At 40.3% G+C, this 10,403-nt stretch overlaps 1 protein-coding gene across 1 annotated transcript; it reads right to left on the bottom strand.

Annotated features, from left to right (window-relative positions):
* Positions 1–848: 848 nt before the first annotated feature.
* Positions 849–3,683, bottom strand: LOC147417615 (cytochrome P450 71AU50-like). Its single transcript, XM_086507609.1, has 2 exons — positions 2,553–3,683; positions 849–1,856 (listed from the first exon to the last, which is right to left on the bottom strand). The coding sequence occupies exons 1-2, from the start codon at positions 3,462–3,464 to the stop codon at positions 1,248–1,250; spliced, it is 1,521 nt and encodes a 506-aa protein (XP_086363735.1). The 5' UTR covers positions 3,465–3,683; the 3' UTR covers positions 849–1,247.
* Positions 3,684–10,403: the final 6,720 nt, after the last annotated feature.

Here is a 10,403-nt window from a genome sequence, read left to right as displayed (position 1 = left end):
AAAGATGTAGGTCTTGTCTGTGAGAGAGGTGTGAAACTACCGATGGATGATAGACAATGACAGGCTCAATCACACAAATTTAAACATACAACTCCCACCCATGATTACCCCACCCACGTTTTCTTTCAAAGGATTGGTGTTTCAATTTTAATACATTCCCTCCTAAAGTGATTAAATTTAGAGGGCAAGAAAGGTTCTCTCCAACATAACTTGGGCATATGTAGATGTAACAACTAGGTAGAAACAAATAAGGTCCTTTTTTGTACCACCAATGCATGCTTTTAGCCACACAGATACGCCAAAACCCACACCAAGCAACAAAGAGTGTCTCTTGTAGGCCTTTGTGGAGGAAGCTAGAATCCTTGTGTTTCAATGTAGTAGTGTGTCCCATTCAAAGCTTTACCTTACCATGAATTGTTGTTTGTTGTCCTTGATGAGTTCTTTGAACTGTTTGGGCAAAGGGGGGGGGAGAGAGAGAGAGAGATAACATGTCACGTGCTTGATTTGGATTAATGGTGTAAATTTACAACAAAAAGATTGAACACTTCCAAGAATCAAGATTAACTTCTTTTTCCAAAAATCTAGGAAACCTTTGGAGGAACTATTCTATCAACAACCATGTCTCTAGAGTGGGGTATGGGAGACTTTCTAAAGTATCCCCATTCATGAGTTTGCTAAAGATGGAAAAATTGTTCACGTGGCGTGGCACAAAGGGTGAAGGATCAATCAAACCATAAGATAAATACGACCTAACCTTTCATACCTTCTTTTGATCATGGTGGAAAAACAAAAGTAGCATTCAGAGAGAATAAATCATGATTAAGGCCCAAAATATAGTGTACATAATGTAAATGTAAGAAGATTGGATTGATTCAACTTAAATGAAATGGTTACAAAGAGTGCCTTCTAGAGAGGCTAGGCCTTGGTGGAGGTAGCTCAAATGACATCATATGTGAGATAATCATGGCATCTAAAGGAGGTAAAACATGCGTAAACTTACCTAGAATATTGGGTCAAACCCTACTCATGGGGGACGGTGTCATGAAACATGTACAAGCCATACATATCATGCACTGAAAAAAGTTTATGGGTCATAAGTGTAAGAGAAAATTTTCATACCAACAAGAGAGAATAACCAAAACCATAAGGATAAGCTAAGATTACCCAATATTGTAGTAGTCGCTTACAAGAAAATCCAATTCTTTAGAAGCACATGGTTATTTGTGAGAAGATTGGTATGAGAAAAACTATACTCGCAATTTCGGAACTGCAATGGTGGGGACAGCCTTGTTTGAACTGGCTCCGGCCTTTTCTTTCATGTTAATAGTTTCACACGTTACCCCACATGGGAGCTCCCAGTTGAACTTGTTCACAAGATTGGCAAGTATTAGCTCCAACATACGCAAACCCAAGGGTAGCCCCAAACACCTGCGTCTCCCTGTCCCAAACGGTATGAACTCAAAATGTTGACCTTTGACATCCATGTCCTTTTCTTCAAACCTCTCTGGCATAAAACGTGTTGCATCCTGCCAGAATCGTGCATCCCTTCCAATGGCCCATGCATTCACAAACACATGTGTGTTTGCTGGTAACGTATAGTTGAGCACCTTACACTCATTTGAAGATACATGTGGTAATAAAAGCGGTACTGGAGGATGTAGGCGAAGCACCTCTTTCACCACACAATTCAAATACTTTAAACTTGGGAGGTCTGAATCAAGGATTTGTTCCTTTTTTCCTATAACATTGTCGATCTCTCTTTGGAGTTTCAAAAGACAATGGGGATTCTTTAGCAGTTCTGCCATACCCCACTCTAGAGTCAGGGTTGTTGAGTGAATGCTGCCTCCAAAGATTCCCTATGATTTTGAAAAAAGAAGTCAATCCACCGTATTGTAAGTGTTAAATGTTTTGTTATAAATTTGCACCTTTAATTGAAAACAAGCACAATATTCTCTCTCTCTCTCTCTCTCTCTCTCTCTCTCTCTCTCTCTCTCTCTCTCTCTCTCTCTCTCTCTCTCTCTCTCTCTCTCGGACTTATCTCTCTATCTCGTAGATAGAAAACAATAGGTCATGGTAAGACAAAGCTTTGAATGGAACACACTAGTCCATTGAGACAGAAGGATTCTAGCAACCTGGACATACCTAGGTGCTGTGAACAATACCGTAAAGCTTTTGAAGCCAATGAAATAGTCATTTTACAAAATGTCTATCTATACTAAGGATAAAGGGGAAGGGAATTCCAGTTCCCCCCCCTGCCACGCGTCAAAACCTGCTTCAACCGGTGGGTGTGGCCTGCAGCTCCGAGAGCACAGTGACGCACAGAGAGAGAGAGAGAGAGAGAGAGAGAGAGAGAGAGAGAGAGAGAGAGAGAGGCGGCGAAGCCGCCGGCTATACTAGTGAGAGTATAAACTCTGTATGCTAACGCTCTAACTCTAAACTCCTAAAACACCAGCATCATGAGTGAGTTACTTCTAACTGATTAATTAAATACAACATATATGCATGCACGAGAAGGTGAGTGAAAAATAAAGTTGAGTAAACCTTGCTCTCACCATTAGAATGCTCTTGACCTCGTCCATGGTGAGGGTACCTTCAATGTGTCTCGTGAGGAGCGCATGGAGGAGGTCATCTTTGGGAGCAGCATTCTCCATCGACATGGCTTGCTTGCGTTCGTTGAAGATGCGAGTGACAAGGGCGTCCATGTGGTTACGGAAGGAAGTGAGGCGGCGTTTTTTGAAATAATCAAGTAATGAGAGCCAAGGGAAGAAGTCGCCCACAAAGGGAGAAACCTCTTGCTCTGCATCCTTGACAATTTGCGGCAGATCCTTACCTCCTCCTGCTCCATCGAGAGAATAGAGGATGCGGCTAATAATCTTGGTGGACATGGCACCAACGCATTTGCCAAGGTCGACCGCAGTGGTGCCAGCTTGGGAGAGATGCGTGATGTTGCGCAAGAGGGCGGCAACCTCTTCTCGCCGCACGTACTCCATGTCCTGCATGCGCTTAGCCGTGAAGAGCTCCATGATGCATAGCTTCCTGCGCTTCTGCCATTCCTCGCCATGGCTGGCGAAAAAGAGGTCGTTCTCCTTCCCGAAGAGGAGAAACTTGATGAATCCGTAGGCTGGGCGATTGGCAAACTCCTTGTCCTGCGTCACCAGAATCTCCTTGGCCATATCTGGGCTGGACACCAGCACGCACTTTTGCCGGCCGAACCGCAAACCCACGATGTCCCCGTATTTGGACGAGAGCTTGGCAAAGTCTCGGTGGGGGACGTTCATCACATGATGGACATGGCCGAGGATCGGAAGTGGCAATGGACCCGGTGGAAACTTCCCCGCACTACCGCGGACCCAGCTTCGAATTGCCCACAGCAGGCTCAAGCAGCCGCAAACCAAGAGGGCGAAGCTGGAAGCCTCTGCGAAATCGAAGCCGCGTTCTGCATCACTTAGACGTTCTCCTAACATTGCAGCTAGCTTTGTCAAATTAGCTGTCACTGCGTTCTCTAGCTAAACCTATAATAGAGAAGAGAGGATGAGAGAGCGAGGAGCGTACGTCTGTGTCATGCAGCTATTTCTAGCTCTTATAACTCATGGGCATGGCCTCTCTGATCTCTCTCTCTCTTTCTCTCTCGCGCGCGGGCGCCCTCGTGAGAGTCATGGTGGGTACTAATCAGAGCCCTCCCCAGACTCCCTTTAAAGGGCTGCAGCGGTGCAGGTTCCTTCATGATCGATGCGAATTAACAGCAGCAGGTTAACGACGGTCCCTCTCGATACCGAAAAGGGCTCTCAATAGTACGCCAGACAAGACCTAATGGTGTGCCAGCTTGTGGGCAGCTCGAAAACAACTTTTTCCCAAAAACTTGGCAAACCTACATATGTGAAACAACGGAGGTATATTGACAAAATTTGAAGGTTTTTACACCGACTTACACTATTTTTTTGAAAATTTTGTAGGTTTTCTCACCTTCAAATATGAAATTTAGAGGTAAAATTCAAAATTTGTGGGTGGGATTACACTAAACCTAGATTATATGTTCAAATTATAAATCATTTGTTGCAACCACCCTCCAACAAAAAAGTGAATGAAGTTGTTGGGAAAGATAGACATAATTTTTTTGTCATCAATTCTCTTTAAGACTTTTAAGGCTCAAAAGGGACACGTGTCAAATAACAAAATTTGGACGACCTTCATCCATATGGATACTAAGGCCTTTAGAGGCCAATTGGCCGTGCAATACAAATAGGATGTCACCATTGTTGATGATAGTTTTGAAATCTTACGAGAATCTGAGGATATCCCTCGTCGAAGCTTGTGACTGAAACACCACACAATTAGGAAGGTTAATTAGGTGGTTTTTTTTTTTAAATCAGCACAAGGAAGGTAGAAGGGAGAAACTATTCACATATCATGTATTTTACAAATGTACATTGCTGTACATTACACCCTGGAGGGGCCATCGTGGGAACACCCCCCCCCCCCCCCCCCCCGATAGGAGAGGAGAATACAGCCAAGAGAACAAAGGCCTCACCAACTGAGCTACGCCTCTTGGGTATTAGGTGGTCATTGATCTCTTGTATATAGAAATGGCCATCAATGCCACAAAATAGAAAAGGAAAAAATATGTCCACCGTTCGTCGCAGTTTCACGTCCAAGGAAGGCAAGGCTCAGCTCATCAGTACCCAAAACCTTTTTTTAATCCAACCAAAATACTCGCTTCTTTGATAGATAGTTGGTTTAAGCCTTCTTCAATAGCAGCATAAAGACAACAAATCCAAAGTTTTATATATACTTTTATTTTTTAATAGCAAAACTCACAATTGTAAGTGAATTATATTTATCAACCCAAATAATCACAAGGTCTTGTCATGCTCGTGTTGAGCCATGACATCATCCAAGGACCATAATTACATCGGCTATCAAGGCAGCCATCCCACCCAACTCGCCCCCTAATCTTTGATACATAGGGTCCCTTCTCATGTTCTTCTTAGTATATATATACTTATTTGCATTGAAAAAAATGTTTATTGCTGTAAACTTCTCAAATAAACACTGAGTGGAGCACCTTGAGTTTCTTAACACTTGAGCTTCTTTAATACAACGTGCTAAAAGTGCTCTGCATAAACATAAAATGCTAGCACGGGTAAGGGCGCATATAATTGACACTAATCACAACTCTATAGAACGCTCTAACTTTTGTTGATTTCCTGAAATCATGACCGGCACAAATGCACTATAAGGATTGCTTGTTGGTAGAAATTATTGAATGAATGTGTGCATACTAGAGATGGAGGAGTGTGGGCCATCACAAATCACAAGAGAGCCTTTAAACTGTAGGATGTGGGCATAGTACGATTGCAACACCTTAAGATATTAATGAAGGCATCCACCTTTCCCTTCAATTTCACTAGTTTGCTACCTAACCAAAAAGAACACTTTAGCATCCTTTTTTTTTCAATGTTCATGAAAAAAATTGATGTGTGTATTGAATATGGCAAGTCATGTGGGTCTAATAGACAAAGTAAAACATGTTACATCTATGAATTAAAGTTTGCATTGTGGTACATATACATGTACATGTACTAGTGTGTGACCCGCTTGTTGATGTGGCCAAGAAAAGCATGGCCATTGGGTCACACACATGGAGACATACCTATATTCATAGGTATGTATGAGTGTTTGTATGCATACAAGTGAAAAGGGTTGGTTGTAATCCTTGTAACAATCACTCCAAGAAGATGACAATCTCTCTCTCTCGTCCTTGTAACAATCACTCCAAGAAGATGACAACCTCTCTCTCTCTCTCTCTCTCTCTCTCTCTCTCTCATCTGATCTTGAGATCAAGATCTGTCACATAGATCTTTGATATTTATTGGGATCAATAAAAATTCTCTTCTTCTTCTCCCCCCCCCCCCCCCCCCCCCCCCCTCTCTTCTCACACACACACACACACACACACACACACACACACGGAGTTCTTAGGTTGATACTTGTCTAGTAGATCTTTGAGATCTCTTTTAGTGAAAAAAAGAGGAAATCGTAATAGCCATTGAGTGTGGTGAATTGATTATCACAATTCTCTTTTAAAAATCAACTCTTTAAAGACTTGTCAAGTTAGAGATTTAAGGTCTCTTAGCGTGCTCCTATGATATTAAAACCTCTCCCTCTCTCTCTCTTTCTCACAAACACACACGTATAGGTGCCGGTGCACAACCCCTCAATTACCCTCTCTGTCTCCCTCCAATATTTCTCTCCCTATGGGAAAATTAAAGCCCATAAGGAACTACAACCCTCTCTCTCTCTCTCTCTCTCTCTCTCTCTCTCTCTCAAACTTAAAGAATTGTAATTAGAAGCATGCCATACAAATTGTCTCTACAAGAATGTATATGTAATACAATTTTGACGGTTCATCCTAGCTGGTATCTTCTCTAGTAAAGATATGCTCATTTGTATGGCCTTGATCTCTTTATGTGGATAAACAATCCTTCAAGTAATCTATCCCTCTATATGGAAGAAATCTTCAAAAGTTCTATATCAATAAGCAATATGTAGCACAAATGCAAGAACCTCTACCCAACACAAGTTGTGCTCGAGGTGGAGAGAGAGAGAGAGACTCTAGATATATTGAGTATCCAGCTTTTGAGTGCCCCATTCCATTTTGGGTCTATTGGAGACCCGTGTTTGAAAAAAAAAGGGTTTAGAGTATGTTTAGCCAGCTAAAATTGTAAAACGCAAGCTACATTTCAAGCTTTCCTTGAAGAAAATTGATAAAATTTTGCAAGTTTTAGTGTAAACACCAACAATTCTTCAAATTCTAACCTACAAACCCGAAGGGTTTTATTTGTGCCCTTGCTTATTAAATTACTTCAATGAAGAAAAATAGTATAAGTACATGAAGCATTTCTTATCATAGAACTAACTCCCTTTTTCTTGAAATAATTTGTAACTGATTTTGGTTGCTACCAGCTAGTGGAGAAACTCTCTCTCTCTCTCTCTCATGTCGATGCCCAGTGTTCGGGAAAAATCTTATTCCAAACATACAAAATTCCTTTTCTTGATTTTGTCAAGAGGAAATTTTAGAAAATTAGGTCATTTTTTGGGGTTTTTACACTATTTTTCTCTATTTTGGGACGGAGTTTCTCCCTTTCCCCTTGCCCTCAACCGGCATTTTTCAAATTGAAAACCGCACAATATTAAGCTGAGACACATTTTTCCCGAACACTATCGGTGCCCCACGTGAGGATGTAACAATTTTTTGATAGGTCTTCCACTTACGACTATTCGAGGTCCCATATTCACAAAAAATGGGGGTTTTGTTTATTTCTTCCTAGATAAGTTTACAAATTCCCGGCTATATTCAGTGCTTGCCTTGAAAAAAACCAACAAAAGTTTGCAAGTTTTAGTGTAAATATTGGCAATTCTTCAAATTTTGACCTAGAAACTGAAAGAGCTTTTATTGTGCCTTTATATATTTCCAATGTCTGCAAAAAACTAGGGTTTAGTATATTTTTAGCTAGCTAAAATTGAAAAATCTTCGCTCGATTCCAAGCTTGCCTTGCAAATTTTTGGAAACATTTTGCAAGTTTTTAGCGTTAGATTTTCAACTTTTGCCCTAGAAACCAAAAGAGTTTTAGTTGTACCCTTCTTTAAATCGAGTCACCCTTCAAATTTTAGAGCTCCGTGGGGATTTGTGTAGAAAGAAAAGGGGGGTCTTTTACGGCATTCAAAAGGAAGAGTTGAGCCACTCTTCAAATTGCCTTCAAGAGGAAAAATAGTCACAGTTCATCAAACAATGTTAATGCTTCCAAGTCTCATCTCTCTCTCTCTCTCTCTCTCTCTCTCTCATGCCGATGTCACATGTGAGCATGTAATAGATTTTCAACAGGTGCACCCCTCCTCTCTTCACAAAGCGTATCCTCGGGGTGGGGAGAATGATCCTGGATATATAAGCATCCGACTTTTCTATGTTTATCATCCCCTTCCATTTTGGGGCATTTGACATCAATGTTCACAAAAAACGAGGTTTATTGTTTTTTAATCATTTTAAATTGTAAAATACTAAATAGATTCTTAGCTTACCTTGAAGAAAATCAGTAAAATTCTTGAAATTTTATTATAAATACCATCAATTCTTCCAATTTTGACATAAAAACCAAAAGAGTTTTAGTGTGCCTCTTATTTACTTTAAAATTAATTCGATCAAGAAAAAATATGGCACTGTCTTTGACACCTCTCTCTCTCTCTCTCTCTCTCTCTCTCTCTCTCTCTCTCTCACACACACACACACACACAATTAATTCGATCAAGAGAAAAGATGGCAATCTCTTCGAGACCTCGCTCTCTCTCTCTCTCTCTCTCTCTCTCTCTCTCTCAACCGTCCATTTTGGGACTATTCAAGATCGTTGTTCGAAAAAAATTAGGGTTTGGTGAATTTTTAACATGCTAAAATTGCAAAATCTTAGCTAAATTCCAAGTTTACCTTGAAGCAAACCGGTAATTTTTGCTATTGTATGTATGAACAATTCTTATAATTTTAAACTTTAATAGCCATTGGCCTTCAAAAGACAAAGTTGAGCCACTCTTCAATTGGCTTTCAAAAGGAAAACTAAAGTCAGTCAGCCTTTTTTATAAACTTGCTAGGTTGAAAGTTGAGCCACCCTTCAATTGGCTTTCAAAAGGAAAAGTAAAGTCAATCTTTTTTTTTTTTTTTTTATAAACTTGTTAGGTTGAAAGTTGAAAAGGTTCACACTTTCCAAGCTTCACAAAAATGAGACATTTTCTAAGGTCTCTTGAAGTAAACCAAGAGTGACACATGGAGGTTCTCTTAGGTTGAAAGGTTGAAAAGGTTCACATGTGCCAAGCTTCATAGAAATGAAACATTTTGTAAAGTTTTCTTTAAGTGAACTGCCCTATTAGGTTGAAAGTTGAAAAGATTCACAAGTTTCAAGCTTCACAAAAATCAGACATTTTGTAAGGTTTTTTTTAAAGTGAACGAATGAATGACATGTGGAGGCTCTCTTTCATTCCTTAAAAATTTTAAGTTTCATTATATATACCAATATGTGATCCGTGCATTGCTATGGCTAATTAAGAGCCAGGCTTAAGTCTCTGACACTCTCCTCCTTAATCTTTCCCCAAGGTGGCAGCATGTGCAAACATTCTCTATGCATCGATAAGATAGTGCTAAATATATTCTTGGATGCTTCATTATTAACTAAGATCATCCTCCGAAGCTACAATAAGGAAACTATAATAACTAACTATCAATAGTGACATCTCATATGGAAAAATAGAGGAGATGACATTTGAACTCCCTAGAAGACAATCCAATGAAAATCCACCCACATCAATGTGTTTATCCTTATAATCTTTTTGAAACATAAAGTAATTTTTGGCTGCTTTAAGTTTATATATTGTTCCATTGACCTCATTATTCTTTGATGTTCATTGGTTGGCAAATGACTTAGAGGTGATACATTGTTTTGCTTGTAGCATTTTTCTAGGATCTATAGATAGGATGTATAACCCTGGTGTACATGGTGTATAATTTATGAGGATTTGGAGACTTGCATATCACATAATATTCCAATCATAATTTTTAAGATTTTGTTGTTTAATTAGCCAAGAAAGTTGATGCATGAGTTTATATGTGTGTGTGTGTGTGTGAGAGAGAGAGAGAGAGAGAGAAGAAAGTGTAAACTTGTAGACCTTGTGTGATGAGAGATGGGAGAAACCTTATACATTTATATATATTTCACTTCAGTTGACTATATAGGAGCATGCTCTCTCTCTCTCTCTCTCTCTCTCTCTCTCTCTCTCTCTCTCTCAAATACACATGCATGCACATACACACATTTCTTTGGCTCTATGGGGTCTCAGAGCAACCCTCCCTCCCGCATCCCCTGACCCTCTCTCTCTCTCTCTCTCTCTCTCTCTCTCTCTCTCTCTCTCTCTCTCTCTCTCTCTCTCTCTCTGACTCTGTGAGTAACAAATCTTGAGTTTGACTTGTCAGATTGATCTCTTAGACCCCTTGGGTTTTTTCTACATTAGATTCTTCTCTTGTGTATGTGTATGAGTGTATACATCTCTCTTTTTCTCTATCCCTCTCTCACTACAAGAGGTACGTCACATTAGCGACGCTCGCAGTGCGACGCTCAAAAGTGAAAACCCACGGCGTCGCTATGGTCGTCGCTAGTTTACTTGTAACTTAGAGACACACATAGTGACGCCGAGACACGGATAGAAAAATAACCAAGAGCGTCTGAAAAGTCGGATCTCATATTTGAGTTTTCGGCGATCAAGCAAGCAAAGGTAACCCGCGCTCTCCCTCTCTCTCTCTTTCTTCTCCACACGCACACACACACACACACACACACACACACACACACACACATACACGCGAGGAG

The sequence above is a fragment of the Adiantum capillus-veneris genome, chromosome 30, assembly GCF_014529385.1.
Source record: "Adiantum capillus-veneris isolate H3 chromosome 30, ASM1452938v2, whole genome shotgun sequence".
Classification (NCBI taxonomy): domain Eukaryota; kingdom Viridiplantae; phylum Streptophyta; class Polypodiopsida; order Polypodiales; family Pteridaceae; genus Adiantum; species Adiantum capillus-veneris.
This window is presented reverse-complemented; position numbering and strand designations above follow the sequence as displayed.

What these genes read in the sequence shown, in the direction of transcription:
- LOC147417615 (XM_086507609.1), bottom strand. Translation starts at nt 3,464, where the DNA reads ATGTTAGGAGAACGTCTAAGTGATGCAGAACGCGGCTTCGATTTCGCA. An exon ending in AGGTCAAGAGCATTCTAATG is followed by an intron (nt 1,857 to 2,552) that starts GTGAGAGCAAGG and finishes TCAAAATCATAG; the next exon opens with GGAATCTTTGGAGGCAGCAT.